This window comes from Perognathus longimembris, chromosome 17 (assembly GCF_023159225.1).
Source record: "Perognathus longimembris pacificus isolate PPM17 chromosome 17, ASM2315922v1, whole genome shotgun sequence".
In the NCBI taxonomy this organism is placed as follows: Eukaryota; Metazoa; Chordata; class Mammalia; order Rodentia; family Heteromyidae; genus Perognathus; species Perognathus longimembris.
In genome coordinates this window covers 8,099,175-8,122,666 of record NC_063177.1, presented here as the reverse complement: position 1 = coordinate 8,122,666, position 23,492 = coordinate 8,099,175, and the positions used below count along the sequence as shown (strand labels likewise).

The window sequence follows — 23,492 nt, the reverse complement described above, 5'->3', positions numbered from 1 at the left end:
AGGGCCTGAGCAATGTCCCTGGCTTCCTTTTGCTCAAGGCTAGCACTCTGCCACTTGAGCCACAGCTCCACTTCTGGCTGTTTTCTGTATATGTGGTGCTGGGGAATCGAACCCAGGGCCTCATGTATATGAGGCAAACTCTCTTGCCACTAGGCCATATCCCCAGCCCCCAAACAATTTTTAAAGTAATGTTTTAACACAAGTGTCTTTTTGAGACAGGGTCTCACTACGGTCTGACCCAGGGTGGCCTTGACCTCACAATCCTCCTGCCTTAGTCTCCCCAGAGTGCTGGCTTACAGGTGTGCACCACTTTGACCAGCTTGAAAACAGTTAAAACAAAATGCTATTTGCAACTCCGCAGCTGCCTAAGGGCAAATAACATGACCAGAATGAAAATGAACAGGTAGACGCAGTAAGCATGACCAACACATTCACTGCCCTGGGAAACGGGCTACTGAGTAAACTTTGCAACAAGCGAGAAGATTCAACGAATCAGAACTATTCCACAACCCGAAGCCTTCCTTATCTATAAGCAGAGAGGCAGCTGGTCACCAATGGGCTGATGGTTCCTCACTCCCCGCCCCCCAACATTTCTCTCTACTTTGTCCAAGACAATGAAAGTGGTGTTGGGTAAGCAAAAATGAAGAGAGGAGACGGGAAGTTCATTCAAGGAAACACAATAGAACCATTTTATCTGAGCAGTGAGCACCTCTATGAAAGCCCCAAACCAAACAAGCCACAAGACCCTGCTTGCTATCCTTTATTAAGGGGTCCCACATCCTTATGGGACTCCAGGCAAACCAGACAGGTCCCCCTAAATACAGCAGGAGGCCTGGAAGGGGAGGGGAATGACTTAAGATCCTATCACACCTCCCTGGAAACAGAGACCCACCACAGATAGACAGACAGACAGACAGGCTGGGGAGAACTCTCCTCAGTTCTCTCCCCTTTGCACCCACTCAAAAATAAAGTCAAACACTGGCTATGCAGCCCTCCTACCCCCCCATAGCAGCGTTTGTGGGACCACCCTCTGCAAAGGGTGACCCCAAGGCAGCTTCCTATTACTCTTCCTTCACTTTGGTTTGCTCCTGGCAACTCCGTGCCCTCTTCCTTCCCTCAGCCTCCAGCTCAGCCACCCCATCTTCTATCACCTGCTCGGACCTTCTCTCTCTCCTCTGGCCTCTCTGCCCGGGGCTTGTGGGAAGCAGCTTTCCCCCTCCCAGCAAAGGCCCCACCAGGCCCTCTCTATCCAAGATGTGGGATTCACACAGCCGCCCCACTCTCCTTGAGATCAGGGGCCGAGCGCTGCCGTCTCATCCGTGGGGGAGTAGTGTACGGAGGGTAGCGGGGCCCAGGGGGCCTCTGGGCCGGGTAAGGTTGGGGCTGCTGGGGATAATAGTTGTGCTTTTTAGGTTGGAAGTGTTGGGGCTCTGGCTGTGTGGAACCCCCTCCCCGAGATCGGGCCCCTCCGTCCAGGGAGTTCCTGCGAGGACGGTGGGACCTGCGAGGACTTGGAGGCCTGCGAGCAGGGGTGGGCAGAGGGGGAGTGACCTCCTCAGGGGGCTGGGGTGGAGCTGGGGCCTCCCCACTCCCCATTCCTGGCCATGACTCCCGGTGCTGGGGGTTGCTCTTGAAGGGGAAACGGAGCTTACAGTCATGAGGGGGCACAAAGCGAGCTGGAGGCCTGCGCAGCCCACCTCCCCGTCCCCCAGAACCCTGCAGCCCCTGCAGCCGCAGCTGCTCCTGCTTGAGCCAGCGAAGACGGCCACGACGGAAGGCAGGGTCTTCCTCCATCAGCTTTGACACTCGCTCCCAACTGGACACAGGGGGCGCAGGGGGCTGGGCACAGGGTGAACCATCACTGGGCGCAGACTCTTCTGCCTCGGACCCTTCAGCTAGGGCCCAGGTGACTTCACCAGCTTCTTCACTCTCATCCTCATGTTCCTGGGAAGGAGAGAGGGTGAGGGAGAAGGAGAAATGGCCTAAGGAGAGCTGAAATCTCAAGGATGTACAGACTGAAGAGCATGTCAGAAAGATGTAGAAGAGCAGAGGTCAAGCAGGCCAGAGAGGAGCTTGGAGATGAGGGAGCTATAAGAGTAGGGGTTTAGGAGCTCAGGCTTGAGAGCTGGGGGATCTGAGCTCAGTTCTGGCTCTGCTACCCCCTAGCTGTATGGTCAGATCTCTCTGCCTCAGGTCCTCATCTGCACAATTGATGGCAGTAATAGCATTACTTAGTACTGAGAGTTGTTCTGAGAATTTAGTAAGTTCTGTCATAGGTGGAGAAGAACAAAGTGGGAAAGGAAAGAAGGAGGCACGGGGATGGCTGCAGTAAATGCACCAGAAAGAACTCACTGAGAACTCGTTTCAGTAAAGGTCTAGAGTACATGCAGAGCAAGCTGTGTGGCTAAGTAAAGCCACGCAGGCTCAAAGGCTGCTCAGCTGGAGCATGCCCAGAAAGTACAAGGGACAGCAGGAAGCCAGAGGGCAGGAGTGGAGCCAGCAAGGGACAAGAGCAGAAGCTGCATCAGAGGAAAGCCTTGGGTAACCATGAGCCATATTGGTATCTGTGGTTCTCTTAGAAGGACAGTTGGAATTGAGGAGAATTTTACTTGTCCTTCAGGTAACCTCTGTGGCTGGCAGGATACTTGGCACACAGTAGGCATTTAAATGTGTTACCCATGAGCTACTGTGAAGATTAAGCAAGGCAACGACACACAAAAAGCATGTCACACAGCAATCACCACAGAGGAATGGTCAACAAAGGGGAGAGGACCATTAGGAGTTACACAACTGTAACTTAACCACTGGGTATTCTGCACTAGCGGTTCTCAACTTCTACACCTCAGAAATATCGGGGGAACTGAGACAGACACAGAACTCCAAAGATGCAGGTTCTGCAAGTGGAGCTCAGCATCCTGCATGTGCTTCACAAAGTCTACAGAAAAAACTAGGCTAAACGTCCATGGACTTTTTTTTTTCCAAACACAGAGTAGGAAGAGATTGGGATTTGAGGTGGGAGGTGCAGAGTCCTAAAGGAAGAGCTGAAAGTAGAGAGGGGATAGGAGGGGAAGAGAGGGGGGAGAAGATGGGCCTCCTACCTTGGCCAGGGGGATGACTCTCTCCATGCGGAGCATGCGGTCCCGTAGGGCCTGCAGCTCACGGTCCTTGGTGCTGTTCTGCAGCTTTACCTCCTGCAGAATCCCCGTCAGCTTGTCGATGTGAGCCCGGAGGTCTTCCACCTCTGCACCCCGGGCTCCTTCCTCCCCACCACCGCTGCCACCTCCGCCTCCTTCTTCCTCTCCCACCGTGTCCCAGACATCTCGGGCCACGGCCTTCCAGGCATCTCCAGGCCCCTCGGGCTTGCCATAGGTGCGGCACAGCTCCCGCATCTTGAGGGCAGCCAGGGCCTCAATTTCAGCACGACCGTGGCGGAAGTCAGCCAGGGCCACTTCATAGCAAATCTCCTTGACTGCTTGCATCTTCAGGTCGGCCATGGTGGCCCAGCGGGGGTCTTTGCCCTGTAGCCGCCTGCGCTGGGGAATCTGGTAAACTCTGCGGGGAGCCCTGCGCTTGCCGCTGCTGGGCAGGCCGCAGCGCTTGACGATGGTCTGGACGGTGGTGGGAGGCAGCTGCTCCCTCAAGGAGGAAATCAGCCGCCAGCTCTCTTCGCAGGAGCGCTTGTCTGAGTCGTCCCCACTGTCAGAGTCTGCATACTGACAAGAGAGAGAAGACAGCGATGGGGTTAAGGATGTCCAAGAGTGGCTCCTTGTCCCAAAGTGGGCCTGGGCTCAAATGCTGCCCCAGCTCCTAGGAACTATGCACCCCTCTTCAACTGTTTAGCCTCTGCTAGTCTAGACAGCAAAGACAATCACAATATATATCACATAGATTCATTTGAAGAAGTAAACATTTAGGACAACAGCTGGCTATCGTAAGGACTAGCTGCAGCTAACAAAATACTCATTTTGTGCAGACATGTTTTACTTCACCGCAGGAACACATTCTAAGAAATGTGTCTTCAAGGTCTTCAAGTGGCTTTGTGTATCAGAGACTCCACTAATATAAACCAAGGCAGCTACACATTAATTACTAGGTGACATAATCTCATGGGTCTACCCTCGCATGAGCAGTCTATCATGAATGGAATATCGCTCGTTACTGTTGGGAATGAGGTTGTAGACTTTCAAGTCCACTGAAAGAACAATCTTATATAAACAGCAGTACATGAATGTAGAGAAGGTCACTGGTGCAGCAGAGGACAGGTGAATCTGGGGATCCCTGGTCACCTGAGTCATTTTATTTCCTGCGCACTGTCACTGTTTCCTCCCCAAGCCTTTCCCCCCATAGATGCCCCTCTTAACTCCCACCCCTAGTCCCCATTCAGGCCCAGATAATGCACAAAAACAGAGTTGGGGAGAGCTGATGCTGGACTTGCTGTTCATCTGCTCACCAGTTCTGCCCCTGCCATGCCCCAGGTGCCCTCACCAGTCGCTGCTGCTCTAGTAGAAGGTCGGCCTCTTCCTTTTCTTTCCGGTACTGATTCTCCAGATCCTGTAGCCTGGGATTGGGCAGAGGGAAGGAAAAGCTGTGGGGGGCTCTGGAGCTAACTCAGTGGGATATGGACCACAAAAGGAGGCTGGGGACTTGGGGCTTAGAGGGGCACCCTCGCACCTCTTCTCCATCTCCAGCTTGATGTCAATTCCTTGCTGCTCCAGCAGTTCCTTCTGAGCAAAGTTCCAGTCAACAGGCTCAGAGGGCGGTCCTGGGGGTGGGGGAACCCCTCGTTCCCGCTCCAGCCGTGCCTGCTCCGGATGATTGAAGCGGAAAACATGGTTCTTTCCCATTACGATCCTATTTCCTGGAGATGCAAAGAGGGGAAAGTAGACTGGCTCCCCTAAAATAGCAAAGACATCCCCCTACCCAAGATATATTGACCTTGTCCTCGAGTCCCAACAGCACCCCAGGACTCACCCCAAGCCCAGGAGGGGAGTAGTCAGAATATCTCCTGGTTGCCCCCAGGAAGCCCTGATCCCTTTTATTAAAGGAAAGGTGGGGAGGGCGGTGGCATCCTCTTCTTGTTTCCCCAGGGGAAGAGAAACCTTCAAGACCTGGCTCCTTGGTCTCCACTTCCCAGCTCTTTTATGTCTCCTTATATTCCCCAAAAGCCCTGTCCTGATACTTCCTCTGCACATATGTCCCAGACACCTGCTCTATGATATACCTTTCTTCATTTCGTGGCTGTGGTGCTAGGGATCAGACCCAGAGCCTTTATGTGCTCAACAAACACTCTCCCTCTGAGCCACCCCATCTGCTGTATTGCATCTACCTGACTTTAGCACCAATGGCTCCATCACAAGCTTCCCATTGACATACGTCTCCGCTCCTTCACAAGGCTCCAAGGTGACCACCACTGAATGAAGGGAGAAAAGAAGGAAAAAGATTAGACCCTGAGGAAGGTAGGCTGTGGTCAGACTCCCACTTTGTCTTATCTCCCCAAATCACACATGCATCACCCATGCCACCCCCCCAGTACCTGTGAGGGTGCCATTTCCCCTCTGAAGGCAGGCAGCACAGGAAAGGAAGAGCAGAAGGAGGGTTAGAGCCCTAACTACAACTACAACTGCAGTGACTCCCTACTCACCCTCTACCACCTTCCCCAGCAAAACAAACAAAAACAAATTCTCATTCCCCAAGTTCAAATGGGCAGAGGTCCTATTACTTCTGCCTTGAAATATTACTTCTATCTGTCCCCACTAACGTTATCCCTGGCGAGGCCTAAATGCATCCAGCAGGCTCCCAGCCTACCTCTTTGCCAGATGCATCTTGCAAACTACCACCTGTCTGATCTTCTCAAGCCACAGTCAACATAGAAGAAACATTGAACTCAATCCAAATGTTTGTGAACATACTCTTCAGTGCAAATTACTGAGCCTGCTGCCTGCTGGGGACATAAACAAGCATGAGGCAGCTTCCTGCCTTGAGAAATGGTGGCCACTGAGGGGCCTCCATGTCCCAAAGACCCAGCCTCTGTAAGACTCCTTAGCCAGGGATGCTGAGCAAGTCATCCAACTTCTAAAATCTTAAAAAAAAATAATATAATGAAACCTTTATTTATAGAGTAGCTGAGTACCACAAATAAATCATAAAATAATAAACAAACATGATTTGTTTTGTTTACACAACAAGTAATAGAGAAACATGGAAACTGGAATGAGTTTTAACAGCAGCCAGAGATGGGGACTACTGATAGGGAGGTAGGACAGAGACACAGATAACTCAGCCTAGGGGAAGACGGATGAACAGGTTTATGTGAAAGTGGCAACTTTCCAGTCAATGCTCAAAGGAAGACTCAGATTTCAATGGGCAGGAATGATGGCAAGGAAAAGGACTAGGGAAAAGACAGCTAAGCGCGTCACTTGTGTGTGGGGAATGGCACAGAAGGACAGGATAGACAACAACTTACCCCATCCTTACTTTATTATTTCCTATCTGCCTCAAAATATACTTATGATTTTACAAAAGTATTATACCCCTACTATATGCTAGGTCCTATGTGATGAAACCTTGGAAGTAAACTAACACAGAGATAAAAACCTAAATTCCCTGCTAGCACAGAGCTTACCTCTGGTTGGTAAGACAGACAATAAACAAGATAATGGTTTTGTGTGTGTATCACTCCTGGGGCTTGAAATCAGGGCCTGGGTGACATCACTGAATTTTTAAGCACAAGGTAAGCACTTTTGCCACTTGAGCCACAGCTCTACTTCAGGCTTTTGGGGGTGGTTAATTGGAGATAGACTCACAGACTTTGCTCCCAGGCTGGCTTTGAGCCAAGAGCCTCAGATCTCAGCCTCCTGGGTAACTAGGATTACAGGCATGAGCCACTGGTACCCAGAAAACATGGTAATTTAAAGACATTTATAGTGTGTGTGTGTGTGTGTGTGTGTGTGTGTGTGTGTGTGTGTGTGTTTCCTGGAGCTTGAACTCAGGTCCTCAACACTATCCCTGAGCCTTTATGCTCAAGGCTAATGCTCTACCACTTGAGCCACAGCTCCACTTCCAGGTTTTGTTTTTTTTTGCCATTCCTGGGCCTTGGACTCAGGGCCTGAGCACTGTCCCTGGCTTCTTCCTGCTCAAGGCTCTGCCACTTGAGCCACAGCGCCGCTTCTGGCCGTTTTCTGTATATGTGGTGCTGGGGAATCGAACCTAGGGCCTCGTGTATCCGAGGCAGGCACTCTTGCCACTAGGCTATATCCCCAGCCCAACTTCCAGGTTTTTTGGTAGTTTATTGGAGGTAAAAATCTCATGGACTTTCCTGCCCAGGCTGACTTGGAACCCTGATTCTCAGACCATAGCCTCGTAAGCAGCTAGGATTATGAGTGTGAGCTACTGGTACCTGGCTAATTTGAGTAATTTTTTTAAAGCAGACAATCTAAAGTCCCCTCTAACAGATAGGATAAGTGTTACAGACAGAAAATAGGACCAAGTAAGATGATTTCTCCAGCCTAGTCAGGGCAGACTTCCTCCTGTCAATCCAGCAGCCCAGGGCAGAGCCCAAAGCACAGCCCCAGTTCTGTTTTCTCTAGCTGTGTAATCTAGAGCAAATTTACCTAACCAAAAGCCTTGGCTCTATCACCTGTGAGTTTTGTGAGAAAATACACACTGGATGTCAATTTACTGAGTGGTCTTGCATATCTGCCATCTCCTCAAACACACTGAGCTCCTGAATAGTGGGATTGATCCTCAAGCCTTGCACAGCTTTGTTATCTCCCCCTGCACATGACTTGAGGTAACCACAGAAGAGGAACTCAGCAGTCACTCACTGAACTGAACTGATTCAACAGCTTTCAGCCCCAATGCCAGAAGCACTTGCTGCCACTGGGGACTTGAATCAAACCAAAATGATGGTGTCAATGTGCTGACTCTGAACCATACTGAAACCCAATTGGCATATCTCAAACCCAGCCTGAAAGCCACATGACGTTGCCTTTTTTTTTTTGGGGGGGGGGGGTAGTACCAAGGTTTTAAACTGGGCTTTAAGCTTGCCACATAGGTGCTTTACCACTTGAGCCATGCCTCCATCATGTTTTGCCTTATTGTTTTTGTTTTAAAATAAGGTCTTATTTTGCCGATGCCAGCCTGAATCATGATCCTCCTATTTATGCCTCCCATGTAGCTAAAATGGAATGCATATACCACTTCCCAGCTAATTGAGATGGGATGTCATAAACATTTATCCTGAACTGGCCTCAGATTGATGCTCATGATCTTTAGCCTCTTGAGTAACTAGGAGAAATACAGATGGCAGTCATTGTGCCTAGCTTCTTTTTTTCTTTGAAGACAGTGATCCCATACTCTTCTCAGACTAACCCCAAACTTTTGGGCTCAAGTAATCCTCCTGTCTCAGCCTCCATAATAGTTGGGCCTATAGGCATATGCCCCCATGCTCAATTTTTTTCTTTTCTTTTTTTTCTCTTTTTGTCAGTCCTGAGGCTTGAAGTCAGGGCCTGGGTGCTGTCCTTGAGCTGTTTCACTCAAGGCTAGCACTCTACCACTTGAGCCACAGCACTACTTCCAAGTTTTCTAGTGGTCAACTGAAGATAAGAGTCTCATGGACTTTCCTGCCCAGGCTAGTTTTTTTGTTTTTTTCTTCTGGCAGTCCTGGGGCTTGAAGTCAGGGCCTGAGCACTGTCCATGGATTCTTTTTATTCAAGGCTAGCACTCTACCACTTATGGCCTTTTTTTCTTTCTGTCAGTCATGGGGCTTGAATTCTGGGCCTGGGCACTGTCCATGAGCTCTTTAGCTCAAGGACACTCTACTACTTGAGCCACAGTGCCACTTCTGGTTTTTTGGTGGTTAACTGGAGATAAGAGTCTCACAGACTTTCCTGCCTGGGCTGGCTTTGAACTGAGATCCTCAGACCTCAGTCTCCCGAGTACCTAGGATTACAGGCGTAAGCCACTGGTGTCCAGCTCATTTCTTATTTTTAAAAATGGGGGCGGGGAGCTGGGAATATGGCCTAGTGGCAAGAGTGCTTGCCTCGTATACATGAAGCCCTGGGTTCAATTCCCCAGCACCACATATACAGAAAACGGCCAGAAGTGGCGCTGTGGCTCAAGTGGCAAAGCGTTAGCCTTGGGCAAAAAGAAGCCAGGGACAGTGCTCAGGCCCTCAGTCAAAGTCCCAGAACTGCCCCCCCCCAAAAAAAAATGTGGGGCGGGGGGAAAGAGAGAAATAAAAATGTGGTAGGCCTGGAAATGTGGCTCAGTAGTAAAGTGCTTGTTAAGCATGCATGAGGCTCTGAATTCAATCACCACCACCTCAAAACTAAAACCAAAACAGAAATAGCCTGAACTGCACAAGCATAGCTTGTTGCTTAGTCAGAGAGGCTACCCTTCACCCCTAGGGTCTGTGACTCCTAAACATTCTATGCCCACACTTAAGGCTAAAGGCTCTGAAAGCTTTGGAACCACAGAGTCATGAGGGCTCTTGAACACTCAGAAACATTTTGTCACAGAGGGATCAATGCAGATTCAGATATCCCACTGAAACACATACAGGTTTTCACACACAACAACTAGGGTACTACTTAAAGTATATATAAACTGGGTGTTGGTGGCTCACGCCTCTAATCCTAGCTATTCAGGAGGCTGGAATCTAAGGACTGTGGTTTGATGCTAGCTAGGGCAGGAAACTGTGAGACTCTGATCTCCAATAAACTACTAAAAACAAAAGGCTGGAAGTGGTGTTGTGTTTTAAATGGTAGAACACTAGCCTTGATCAAATGCTCAGGAGCAGTGCCCATTCCCAGAGTTCAAACCCCAGGACCGATAAAAACAAAAATAAATTAAAAAAAATAAAATAAAGTATATTTATATATAGTATATTTATCGAGGCATTTCCTCTTCATCAAAATCCTACCCTCTGGCATGCCACAGTGGTCTGGCTGCCTCAGACTTTCCCCAACCAGGCAGAGAGCCAGATCCTTGGATACCATCCCATGAACTTGGAGGTCCCTGATACCAAGGATGCATCCCCTGTACATGACAACTCCCCTATGCCCAGGCCACATGTGACCCATCGCTCCCATCTGGCTCTCCTGCTCTCATACCCCCTCCATGCCATTACCTTCTCCATCTGGCTGAGGGAGGCTTCGGAACACACAGTGTTGCTCCTGGATGAATTGTCCAGTCAGCTTGATGTCCACATCTACCTGGCCAACCCTGGAGAAGCAACAGCCAATACTTTCTAAGCATGTTCTAGATTTTTTGCCAAGCCTCTCCTAAGCACCAACTCATCCAAGTTATGAAACATAATTATTCCCATCTTACAATAAGGAAACTGAGGCTCAGGGAGAGAAAGTAACTGGCTAATAAGATCATGTACATGGGCAGTAGTGAAGCTTCCAGTCCCTAAAATTATACAACAAAGGGGAGAAGTGAGCCTGGACTAGATGCCACCATCAGTCATGGCCTTTTACACACTGGGACTGATCGCCCTTAGGACTCACTTTCTACCTACCATGATCACCAGCAACCACAAAAACCTGTAGTAGGAAGGGAGGGAGTGCCTTGCCCCTTTAACTGTAGGAGGTACTGAGCCCCAGGGCTTCATAAGCATCAGCTGGTCATGCTTTCTCCCAGGAGGTTGTTGTGGACATTGCCCTTGATAATGTAAGGCCAGGCTGCATTCCCCTTCTCCCTCACCTACACAGAATCCCAGCAAGGAACATGGTGGTGGGGAAAAAATGCAATGGTCCATCTCTCCCAACTCTCCTGTCCCAGTAAGTCAGGAGCCATCCACAATGCTGGACCCATTTGGTCCCAAGAAGAGTATCTTGTCCTCACCACACTGAGGGACACAGTCAGAGAAAGCAGGTCAGCAATTCTCAAGAAGCCAGGAGGCTCAGTGGCAGAGCACTAATGTGCACAAGATCCCAAGTTCAATCCCCAGCATCATTTAAAAAAAAAAAAAAGTTGGGTGCCAACGGCTCAAGCCTATAATCATAGCTACTCATGAGGATGAGATCTTAGGATCAAGGTTCAAAACCAGCCCAGGCAGAAAAGTCTGTGACTCTTACTTCCCATTAACCACCAAAAAGCCAGAGTGGAGTTATATCTCAAGTGGTAGAACACTAGCCTTGAGCCAAAAAGCTCAGAAACAGCATCCAGGCCCCGAGTTCAAGCCCCAGGACTTCTGGTATGTGTGTGCATGTGTACATGCAAGTGTGTGCACGCACACACTGAGAGTAATCAAGGCTGCAGAAATAACTGCCCAGAAAGGCCGCTCCCACACCACTGGGCATATTTACCTTGTGACACCATCTTTGATGTGGTAGAGGAGACATTCAGACATCAGGGGGTCCTCATTCAGGTTCACCAGGTGGGGAGTCTGAGGGTGGAGAGAAGAATGGTCAGGGAAGGCTAAGCGTAGACATGAAGAAGGGAGTAAAGGCATCTGAGTAGCCAATCCTTCAGGTCTGGCACCATGAGCAGCTCACCTTGCCTCCACTGGAGGGTGGAGAGGTACCTTCCCACCCTCCCTCCTGCCTAGGAAGCAGCTTTGGGTCTTTGGTTCCCAACTCCAACAACAGTCCCCCTCTTCTTATACAACAGAGCCTACAAAGCACATCCTGTCCCCACCCCTCCCAGGTCAGCATCGCTTCCCAAGACCCATCCTCCAAAGGTACCTCAACTTACCAGGCTCCATGACTGGGAGACAGCCTGGGAACCCACCTTCACTACCATCTTCTTCTCTATTTCCTTAAGTCCCTCTCAGCCTCATTATTTCTTCCCTAAAATCTGTCTTGTAACTTTTAATTTGCATGTTAATTCTATTTTGGTGTTTCTTTTTCTTTTTTTCTTTTTTTGCCAGTCCTGGAGCTTGAACTCAGGACCTGGGCACTGTCCCTGAGCTTCTTTTGTTCAAGGTTAGCACTCTACCACTTGAGCCACAGCACCACTCCCAGCCTTTTCTGTTTATGTGGTACTGAGGAATGGAACCCAGGGCTTCATGCATGCTAGGTAAGCACTCTGCCACTAAGCCACATTCCCAGCCCCCATCATTATTTTTTAAAATAAAGATTCTTACATGAGTTAGAATAAAATCCTCTCAAATCAAATCAAAGAATAGATTACTTTTTTTTTTTTTTTTTTTTTTTTGCCAGTTCTGGGCCTTGGAATCAGGGCCTGAGCACTGTCCCTGGCTTCCTTTTGCTCAAGGTTAGCACTCTGCCGCTTGAGCCACAGCGCCACTTCTGGCCGTTTTCTATATATGTGGTGCTGGGGAGTTGAACCCAGGGCTTCCTGTATACGAGGCAAGCTCTCTTGCCACTAGGCCATATTCCCAGCCCCCAGAATGGATTACTTTTATGATTGCAATTTAAAAATAGGGCTGTTACCTCGATTTGGAAATGAGACCAAATCCATTTCTCACAGCAGATTCCCCAATTCTTCCCTTGACACTGCCGCTCCCTAGGCCTGCTCAGCTGAGGTCAGGGCCCCTCAGCCAACTAGTGCTGGGCCTGTCCAAGGCTTCCTGAGCCAAATGCACTCCAGATTCCTGGCTGATCATTATGTGGCTCTGTGCTGAAGACAAAGCCCATTCTCCAACCTCAAGGTACCTATTCCTGACTTGTTTGTTCCAACAACTTCACCTTTTCCAGACAGGCAACTCTGGGTAGCACAAGCATTCTTTTTGACCACAGTCCTTCATTCTGCCGGCTATCCTGCTGAGAAGTCTTCCACTCTGCCCAGTGGCTGCTGTGCCATCCTTGTCTCCAGCCTGCTTGGCCTGCTAGCCTCTCTGGCCATCTCCCACTCTTTACCATGCCATGCACCATTGTTTCTCCACAGACCTTCTCTAGTGTGCACTCTATGTCCACTCAACTAGAACCCTGCTTCTTCTTCACCCTGGCTTCTCTGAACCTCCTCCACATAAGGACCTCAGTCTACCAGTCCAAGCCCTTTTTCTGGGGACCACTCCCAGCTGAGTGTGCCTGCCCACGAATGCTAAGCACCCATTCCAGAACCCAAAGCAGGACTTCTGCATCCCTGGCTGCTGTGTGAGCTGCTCCCACCACATTCCCACCGACACGGAACAGCCTCTGCCCAGCCTCACCTCCACCTGTCAAAAATCATTCAATTCTTTGAGCTCTCACATATGTCTCCTCCATGCTTTTCTAAGCCTTTCAAAAAGATTCCTCTGCTTCTGCACCAAAAAGGTTTGCAGGGCTTCCTACCTCACCTCAGTGAGATTCTGGATGGGACAGAGATGAGTTAAATCCAGCCGCGGCTAACTTGTCAGTAAAGAAACCAGAGCCAACTTGGGGAACAAAAATGCGGTACAGGGGGCTGGGGATATAGCCTAGTGGCAAGAGTGCCTGCCTCGGATACACGAGGCCCTAGGTTCGATTCCCCAGCACCACATATACAGAAAACGGCCAGAAGCGGCGCTGTGGCTCAAGTGGCAGAGTGCTAGCCTTGAGCGGGAAGAAGCCAGGGACAGTGCTCAGGCCCTGAATCCAAGGCCCAGGACTGGCCAAAAAAAAAAAAAAAATGCGGTACAGAAAAACTGTTCAGGCTGGGAATATGGCCTAGTGGCAAGAGTGCTTGCCTTGTATACATGAAGCCCTGGGTTCTATTCCTTAGCACCACATATACAGAAAACGGCCAGAAGTGGCACTGTGGCTCAAGTGGCAGAGTGCTAGCCTTGAGCAAAAAGAAGCCAGGGACAGTGCTCAAGCCCTGAGTCCAAGGCCCAGGACTGGCAAAAAAAAAAAAAAAGAAAAAAGAAAAAAAGAAACACTGTTCATTACAAATGGGAAAAATGCATGTGTGATAGTATCTGACATCCTATTCTTGTTTAGTTCATTCAATTTATTCATTCGTTTCCTGGGTGGTGAAAGTCTCAATATTCTGGGGTCAACTCACATGCAGAGGATTAAAGTGCAGGAAAAGTGGGGTTCAGAGGATTTACTTCACAGGAAAGGCTGACAAGCCAAGTGCCAGTGGCGCATGTCTGTAATCCTAACAATTTAAGAGGCTGAGATCTAAGGATTGTGGTTCAAAGCCAGCCTATGAGACTGTGCGTGTGTGTGTGTGTGTGTGTGTGTGTGTGTGTGTGTGTGTGTGTGTATTTGTGTGCTGGAGCTTGAACTCAGGGTCTGGGTGCTGTCCCTGAGCTTTGCTCAAAACTAGCAATCTATCACTTAAGCCATAGCTCCACTTCTGGCCTTTTTGATGTTTAACTGGAGTGTCATGGACTTTCTTGCTTGGGCTGGTCTTGAACTGCAATTCCTAGATTTTAGCAACCCGAGTAGCAAGGATTATAGGCACAGCCACCAGTTCTCCCAAGACTCTTATCTCTTCAATTAACCCACCCAAAAGCCAGAAGTAGAGGGGTAGCTCAAGTAGTAGAGCACTAACTAGCCTTGAGCAAAAAAAGCTAAAGGAAAGTGCCTAGGCCCTGAGTTTAAGTTCCCAGTACTAGTACGAAAAAAATTAAAAATAAATAAATAAAAGTATGGACAAACAGAAAGAAGTGTTCTAAGGAACCAAAAATTTGATAGAAGCATGAAACAGGGCAGAAACACCAGAGCACAATGGGGGAAGAGCAGGGAGTAGAGGTCCATCCAGCACAATAGGAGAGCAAAGCTGTGCCCACAGTCCACTTGAGGCACACAGTCTGCCCTTCCTTGGCATTCCACAATCGCTACTGCCAAACTTTCCTCAAGAGACATTCACAAACTCTCCACTGCAGTGTCAGACCTGCTCTGGGTCTGGCCGACATTCATGGACTCTGAAGCAGAATGTGATCTATCCCTAGGGAGAAAGAACATGATTTGGGGCAGTGCTTTTCAATTTTTGGTCAGCCCTACAACTCTTTGTTCAAATGAAACCTTATCTAGAAGACCAGGGCATCAGAGAGATAAGCAGGAAACCAATTAGCCCTGGGCTAGGGTAGGAAATCCACAATCTGGTTGTGCTCCCCCTATTTTTTAGCCCAAGAAGGAAGCTCAGGACAAGATTTGAGAATCGATGAGCTAGGCACAAGTGGCTCATGCCTATAATCCTAGCTACTCAGGAAGCTGAGATCTGAGGATCATGGTTCAAAGCCAGAGCAGGCAGGAAAGTCCATGAGACTCTTAAGAACCAAAAAGGCTAGAAGTGGGCATGTGGCCCAAGTGGTAGAGTGCTAGCCTTGAGCAAAACAGCTCGAGGACAATGCCCAGGCCCTGAGTTGAAGCCCCCCCCCCCAACCCCCACACAAAGAATGTAGTCCTTAGACCTACTGTTGGGATCCCAGCAAAAGGAAGTTTTCCTGAAGAACCCTTTTTCATCAAGGGTCTTGGCTCTCTCTCCAAAACAAACTATAACTTCAGCTCAAGACTGAATTCTCCACCCAACCATTACTAAGATGAAGCCATTCCTATCAAACCCATTTCTCCAGGGAGTCTAACACTCTCCTTTCTGAAATTTTGAACATTTGAGAGTATATCCATCCTTACCACCTTGAGTAGAATGCATATGTGAACTACTGCAAGATGCCCTTTAACCAATCACATTTGCAAAGATCAAAAACTCTGATTGGGCTGGGAATATGGCCTAGTGGTAAAGTGCTCGCCTCGTATACATGAAGCCCTGGGTTTGATTCCTCAGTACCACATATATAGAAAAAAGCCAGAAGTGGAGCTGCTCAAGAGGTAGAGTGCTAGCATTGAGCAAAAGGAAGCCAGGGACAGTGCTCAGGCCCTGAGTCCATGCCCCATGACTGGCAACAAAAACAAAACAAAACAAAAACTCTGATTAATGCAGGATGTTAAAAAGGGTGAGGGAAGGAAGGGATGTAGCCCAGTGGTAGGCACACTTGTCTAGTATGCTCAAGGCTCTGGATCCTATCCCTAGTATCACAAGAGGGTTGGGGGGGTGGGGGTGGGGGGGAGAAAGAAAGAAAAGAGAAAAAAGACAGGTACTACTATATATTGCTCTTGGAAGGTATATTCACATGGTTAATCTTCACTTTAGTAATCAAAATTTAAGATTCAGGTATGGTGGGACATGCTTATAATCCCAGCTATTCAGGAGGCTGAAATCTAAGAACTGCAGTTCAATGCTATTCTGGGCAGACTTTTATCCCTAATTAACCACCAAAAAAGCCAGAAGTAGAGCTGTGGCTCAAATGGTAGAGTGCTAGCCTTGAGTAAAAAATCCTAAGGAACACTACTCCAGGCCATGAATTCAAGCACCAGTATCAGCAAGCAAGCAAGCGCGCGCACACACACACCCACATGCACACACACATGCGCACACACACATTCAATGGTAGAGTACTTGCCTAGCATGCATGAGACTCTGGGTTCCATACTCAATTGCTCCCCTCCCAATAAAAAAGGTACAATGACCATTTCACTGCTAATGTTGACTTTCAGGAATCTGTTTTTACAGACAGCACCTATTTTCAAGACTAACCACTCACTGTAGCAGTCTTTGTAGTATTAAAAAATACCCTAATGCCCCCTAATAGGAAACTAGTAAGATCTTCTACATCCAATGACACAATAGCAAAAGTGAAGTAACCTTTGAAATAACAAGGTATGTAACCATTATTATTAAAGAGGGAGGCCATGCATGTGCACATGTATATAATTATGTATGTAACACGTCTGGACATGCAGGCTGCTTCTAGAACACATTAGGAAATGATAAAGTAGGGTCTAGGAGAGGGAAAAATTGAAGATGGAAAGGAAAAAGGCTTACTTTTTTCAGTGTACTCACCTCTTAGTACTATTGGGAAGTTTTTGTTACTATCTTTACAATAAATGCAAGAGCCCTCCCATTGCCAGGCACCAGTGGCCCACACCTTTAATCCTAGCTACTCAGGAGGCTAAAATCTGAGGATCTCAGTTTGAAGCCAGCCAGGGCAGGAAAGTTCATGGGACTATTTTCTCAAATAAGCTACCAAAAAAGCCGGAAGTGAAGCTGTGGTTCAAGTGGTAGAGTGCTAGCCTTGCACACAATAGCTCAGGGATAGTGCCCAGGCTGAGTTCAAATCCCAGGACCAGCTAAAAAGAAACAAAACAACAACAAAAAACTAAGCCAGGCACTGGTGGCTCACACCTGTAATCCTCAGGAGGCTGAGATCTGAGGATCGAAGTTCAAAGCTGGCTCAGACAGCAAAGTCCCCATGAGACTCTTATCTCTAATTAGCCACATGAAAACCAGCAGTGGCACTATGGCTCAAAGTGGTAGAGCGCTAGCTTTGAGCAAAAGAGCTCAGGGACAGTACCCAGACCCTGAGTTCAAGCCCCATGATTGATTAAAAACAAAAACAAGTGGCTGGGAATATGGCCTAGTGGCAAGAGTGCTTGCCTCATATACATGAAGTCCTGGGTTCCATTCCTCAGCACCATATATATATAAAAGGCCAGAAGTGGCACTGTAGCTCAAGTGGCAGAGTGCTAGCCTTGAGCAAAATGAAGCCAGGGACACTGCTCAGGCCGAGTTCAAGGCCCAGGACTGGCAAAAAAAAAAAAACTTCTTTGGTCACTGGACTTTAGTAAGTCCTCCAGGGAAGAAACACACACCTCATTAATCATCCCACTCCTGTTTGTTGTTTGTTTCTACTCTGCCACTGGGTAGAAGGGCCCAAGGTACAGGCACCCAAAGGTAACTGGAAGCCATGCTGAGAGCCATCTACATCCTGACTCCTACAATGTAGCTGTGGTCTAGGAGGGTCTAGCTTTCTCAGGATTCCAAAGCCCTGATTACCCCAGCTCTGGACAAGAGCCCTCAGCCTGGCCTGCCACCCCTAATTATCTACCCACACTTCTCCCCCTTGCTGTGGTGGGGGCAGACAAAGCAAAGCCCTTTCCTCTTTTTAGAAGTGTTTTCAGTTTCTTAATTTGTGAGGCCTGACCTCTCAAATTTAAGTAGGGCCTCTGTGAGAAAAACTACCACCTCTTCTTGGCTGCCCCCAGTGACCTAACTTGTATGAGAGCAGTCTGTCTGCTTAAGGCCTGATCCTAGCTGCTTTACATCATGTACCAGACAGGCAAGGCTGGCTGGTTCTCTGGTGGGACTGGAAGTTCCTGCTCTGCCCTTCATGGACATGTACCAATCAGCTGAGCTAGCCTTGTTTTGTTTTGTTCGTGGTGCTGGGGATTGAGTCTGGGCCTTATACTTGATAAGCAAGTGATGTACTATTAAGCTACATTACATACTCAGCTTTGGTTGTTGGAGACAATGTCTTGCTATATGTCTTGCCCAGGCTGACCTCAAACCCTCAGTCCTGCTTCTTCCTCCCAAGCTCAACTATGCTGGCTTTCTACAACTAGCATCTACTCTGACTGGTCTCTGTATGTCATATGCCAGCTGGCTAAGGATAATTTAAATATTCCAATCCCCATTTGAGACTGACCATTTCTGCCTTGCTTTTTTCTTCCTCTCAGCAAAGCTTTACTGAGCACCTACTACCTAGCAGGCACAAGTCAAACATTGGTGTCCCTCTTCACCCTAACATGTACCCCAAGGATTTGGGAGCTTGTCCCTGCTCCTTATTACTCGGCTTCATTATTTCATGCTGCTTCCCAAATCACCTTCCCCAGGAAGCTATGTGCTATGTCTCCAGGCCACAGTGCATCCATCTACCATCCAGCCTTCCATGCTTGAAATCGCCGAGTCATGCTCACTCCTCTACCCCCTTCCAACCGTCTTCTGAATTGTCCTTTCAAAATGTGTATTTTTAAGCTATTTCTTTGTTCAGTGAGCATATGCACAGGATACGAAATGCAAACAACCAAAAAACACACGCCAGTCTAAGTTCCCATCCCAACCAAACTCCAGTTTCTCTGTTCCTCCTCCTTTCTCTGAGATAAACACTACGGAGCAGTTTCTCCTGAATCCCAAGATTAATTCCATACAGGAATACACATACATAGACTTAGATCCTAAGCAGTTTTCCAATCCGCTAAGGACAGGGACTCTCATCCTGTGGGTTCCAGAGCTCTCCTTCACAGGCATTTAATAAGCACTGGACCCTATGCATGATTGTCTAATAGAGAAAGCAAGGATGGTGGACAACACAGACCAGTTACTCATACGGGGACAGAAGTTGCAAGGGCTAGGTCAGAGACCTCAGAGGAGGAGATTAGAGACAGAAACTCCCACCCTGCCACCTCCAACCCTCTTCTCTAGGTATCCAGTATTCCCCAGATATCCTTCCACGATCCCTCACATACCTTCTTTGGAGAGAAGACACCTACAGTTCCCCCATCCTCCCGGACGGCCACCCCCATCTCAGCCAGCAATGCTTCCCTATGAGCCAAGAAAAGGCAAATGTCAATCTTCTCATTACTTAGGACCTCCCCTGCAAAGGCTCCAGACGCCACCCCCAAGTCCCTCACACCTTTCCATTCTCAGGGCTTCTGTCTTGCGCAGCTTCTCCTCCCAGGTCTCATTCAGCTCAGCTATAATCTTCTCTGTCTCCTGGAGGCACAGGGACAGATGGAGATCAGGAAAATCTGAGACCAACATCTACCACAGAGGCTATAATACTCCTAGGATGCCATCTATCTACTTAGCCTTGGCTTTGGAAAAGCACATTCCCAGTAGTCTCCAGCCCCTAAATCCTTGCCAGCTCCAGGTTCCTACCTGTAGTCTCTCCATAGCCTCTTCAGGCCCAATCTGGGGCTCAGCATTGGGAGAAAACGAGGGCTCTAGCTCCCCATTATGTGCAGAGGGAGATGATGGTAAAGCTGGGGAAGGGGGAGAGGATACAGCTGGCAGAGCACCATCAGGACTCCCCTCTTCCACTTTCAGGCCTGAAAGGGAGAAAGGTAAAAGGAAGATGGAACTATCAAACCAGAGAAGGCTAGGAATGTTGGAGAAGGCAACCTCCTACCTGGCAGGGGGTGTCCTCTACAGCCCAGACAAATAAGCACCCTGCCTCTGCTTACATTCCAGGGGTAGAGGCCTCAAGTATAGAGGCCTCAGTTCTACACTTGGAAGCCAGTTCTTCCCAATGCTAATGGTGGGCTGTGTTGAGTTGAAATGTGCTGTGCTAGAAAACATGCATGCCCATTGTTTCTGTAGTGCCTTTTTTTCTGCACAGCCCCTCAAATACTACACAACCAACATCACATCTAATCTAGCCTCCTCCTCTTCCCAAGAACAATATTCCCTCCCCTGTGCCCCAGCACCCTGATTATCCGCAACAGGATGGATCACTAGACAGGGTCCATACTTGGTTAACATGGATTAAACAACATCTCATACAGATGTTATTTTGTTTTTATCAGTGCTGACTACTGCATTTTAGAAGCCATTCCATTGTTGACTGTTAAATTCATGGTCAATTAAAACTCTGGGGGCTGGGAATATGGCCTGTTGGCAAGAGTGCTTGCCTCGTATACATGAAGCACTGGGTTCGATTCCCCAGCACCACATATGTAGAAAATGGCCAGAAGTGGTGCTGTGGCTCAAGTGGCAGAGTACTAGCCTTGAGCAAAACGAAGCCAGGGACAGTGCTCAGGCCCTGAGTTCAAGGCCCAGGACTGGCAAAAAAAAAAAAAAAAAAAAAAAACTCTGGTGCTGCTGGACATGGGGGTACACACCTGCAATCCTAGCACTCAGGATGCTAAGGCAAGATTCTGAGTTTGAGACCAGCCTAGGCCCCATAGTAAAACCTTATCTTTAAATAAAAGGGGAAAACAGGAAGGTCTCAGTTCAAGTTAAGCCCAAGAAAACACATAGAACCAAGACCCCATCTTAAAAACAAACTAAAGGAGCTGGGATGTAGCTCAGTGGCAAAAGCACTTGCCTAGCAAGTGCAATGTCCTGGGTTTTGATCCCCAGTACCAAAAAAAAAAAAATTCAAAAAACTAAAAGCCAGTCACCAGGGGCTCACACCTATAATCCTAGATACGCAGGAGGCTGAAATCCAAGTACTTCATTGGAAGCCAGCCATGGCTGGAAAGTCCATGCAACACTTATCTCCAATTAACTACCAAAAAGCCAGAAATGGAACTGTAGTTTAAGTGGTAGAATAGTAGCCTTGCACAAAAAAAGCCCAGAAACAGTGCTCATAACCTGAGTTAAAGCCTCAGGACAAGCAGTAAAAAACAAAAAATCCTAAAAGCAAACACACGGAGTGCAGCTCAGGCACAGAACTCTTGCCTAGCAGCCTCAAGGCCATGAGTTCAATCTTCAGTACCACAAAACAAAACAACAAAAACAAACTGGTATTTTTCAAGAATTTGTGCAAGGCGGGCATATCAAAAACTTCTTAACAATTTACTGTGTGAAGTATAAATGCAGGATTTGCCACTTATTCCTGTACATTGTCATTAGTCCAGAAGCCTGTCAGGTGCCCTCTCTGTACCTATGTCCATGTCACTGAACATAAAAAGGGCCTTCCAGCATTTGGTTCCTCTCAGACTAGATAAAGACAAGGACAAAGGACCAGAATGGGTCACAGAGTGTCCCTGAACTGCCCCTTCCCTGGGGCCCCTACCTCCAAGAGCAGAGGCTGAGAGGCCCTGAGCCATCAGCAGCTCCCGCAGCCGGGCCACTTCCTCCTGCAACTCTCGGATCAGCCGGGCGTTAGGGTCCTCATTGATGACAGCATTGCAGCGGATTTGCTTAGTGCGGTCAGCATATCTGGGTGAGGAACAGGGGAATGAAGAAAGCAACCATCAAGAATCCTTGCTGGAGAAATGTACTCACTGTCTTATTATGTAACTGTACTCCCTTTGCACAACACCTTGTCAATAAAATTTAATTTAAAAAAAGAATCCTTGCTGGGCTACCTGATTCCCAATCTTCCTCCTATTTCTCAAGACATGTGGCACAGTCCTGAGTAACCAGGTTCTAATCTTCTGGCACTTTTTGAGGGCTGCCACTGCCAGAGCTGAATCTCTACCTGAGGGTGCTGAGCGTCTCCTCATAATTGATGTCAGCAGGACTCAGAGCTGCAATCATTGCTGTGCGTGAGTTCCCACCTATGAATACAGAGGATGAAAAAACTTTAGCTGAGCTGGGGCCTAAGATGTCACACTGGGTCATGAGGCCAAGTGGGGGGAAGTTCAGTGAGCAGGCAAGGGTCACAGTATGAGGTAGAGGAAGCCAAGAGTTGTGGTGCAAACCATAAAGTCTGGTGTGGAAAAGAGTGAGGTCAGGGATACGTCAGGAATCTGTGGGACAGTCACAGACCATGGGAGGAGGCTGAAGTCGTCAGTGGGTGTGAGGTCAGGGAGAGTCATGGGAGGCAGGTCAGTGAGGCCCTTGGCTTGGCAGGCTGTGGCCTTGATCCCAGCATAGGAAACCTTCAAAGGGCATTTCCTAGGTTAGAGGGAAAGACAGTGGGACAACCCTGACTAGATTTGGGATTCTAGGGGTGGCAAGAAGATTTATCAGATGTTATCACAGGGGTGCCAGAGTCAGTAGAGAGGGAAGAGAAACCACTCACCCAAATTCTCCTTGAGCAGCCAAGTGAGCACAGAGTCCCTGTAAGGGATAAAATCCGACTTCCTCTTCTTTGATTGCTGGTGGGGACAAGGAAAGGCAATCAGAATGGGCCAATGCCTGGTTTCTTGAACCCTTAAGGCTCTCCCCAACCCTCAAAACTTACCATATCTGCAAGGGCCGAAATCACCTTCCCTAGAGTAGTCAGGGACTTATTAATGTTGGCACCTTCCTGGCAAAGGATGAGGAATGTATGGGTGAGACCTTCCTCTCCCAATCAGTTCTATTTCCCCTTCCCTTTACCACAAGAGTCCTGGATGGTGATCAATGATCCTCCCACTCAACCTTTGAAACTTCCCCAAACCTATACTTCCAAAGCATCCTCACCTTCAGACGCATGCCCCGGGCTCCTGAGGAGTCAGCCCGCTCACTCCCAGCAAGGTCCACCAAACTGATTTTACTGACCTAGGCTCATAGGAAAGAGGAAGTAGGTGACTAGACAGTGATTGCAGGATGGGAAAACAAATCAGAGAAGCAGCCAGCAGAAATCTGAGTGATAGCAAGGGCTAGAGAAATCCTAAGAGAGGACAAATAAAAATGATAGAAGGGCTGGGCACTGGTGGCTCACACCTGTAATCCTAGCTACTCAGGAGGCTAATATCTGAGGATCATGGTTCAAAGTCAGCCCAGGCAGGTAAGTCTGTAAGACTCTTACCTCCAATTATTTACTAAAAAAGCCAGAAGTGGAGCTGTGGCTCAAGTGGTACAGTGCTAGCATTGAGCAAAAAAGTTCAGGGACAGTGCCCAAGACCTGAGTTCAAGCCCCAGGACCAGAAGAAAGAAAGAAAGAAAGACAGAAAGAAAGAAAGTAAGAAAGAAAGAAAGAAAGAAAGAAAGAAAGAAAGAAAGAAAGAAAGAAAGAAAGAAAGGGAAAGAGGGAGGGAGGAAGGGGGGGAAGCGGGAGGGAAGAAGGAGAAAGAAAAAAGAAAAGAAAAGATAGGAGGAAACAGAGTATGTAGACAACAGTGAGG

At 48.3% G+C, this 23,492-nt stretch overlaps 1 protein-coding gene across 1 annotated transcript in view; it reads right to left on the bottom strand.

Moving 5' to 3' along the window:
• Positions 1-747: 747 nt before the first annotated feature.
• Kif1c (kinesin family member 1C) overlaps positions 748-23,492 on the bottom strand; it is a 28,381-nt gene continuing 5,636 nt past the window's right edge. The window contains exons 9-23 of the mRNA XM_048365827.1: positions 22,849-22,926; positions 22,628-22,693; positions 22,466-22,541; positions 21,920-21,998; positions 21,512-21,657; positions 19,651-19,820; positions 19,406-19,485; positions 19,239-19,314; positions 11,313-11,392; positions 10,130-10,224; positions 5,327-5,410; positions 4,672-4,858; positions 4,486-4,558; positions 3,099-3,713; positions 748-1,944 (exon numbers count right to left, since the gene is read on the bottom strand). Of these exons, the coding sequence (XP_048221784.1) occupies positions 1,264-1,944; positions 3,099-3,713; positions 4,486-4,558; positions 4,672-4,858; positions 5,327-5,410; positions 10,130-10,224; positions 11,313-11,392; positions 19,239-19,314; positions 19,406-19,485; positions 19,651-19,820; positions 21,512-21,657; positions 21,920-21,998; positions 22,466-22,541; positions 22,628-22,693; positions 22,849-22,926 (2,586 nt within the window). The 3' untranslated portion in view covers positions 748-1,263. The remainder of the gene's footprint in view (positions 1,945-3,098; positions 3,714-4,485; positions 4,559-4,671; positions 4,859-5,326; positions 5,411-10,129; positions 10,225-11,312; positions 11,393-19,238; positions 19,315-19,405; positions 19,486-19,650; positions 19,821-21,511; positions 21,658-21,919; positions 21,999-22,465; positions 22,542-22,627; positions 22,694-22,848; positions 22,927-23,492) is intronic.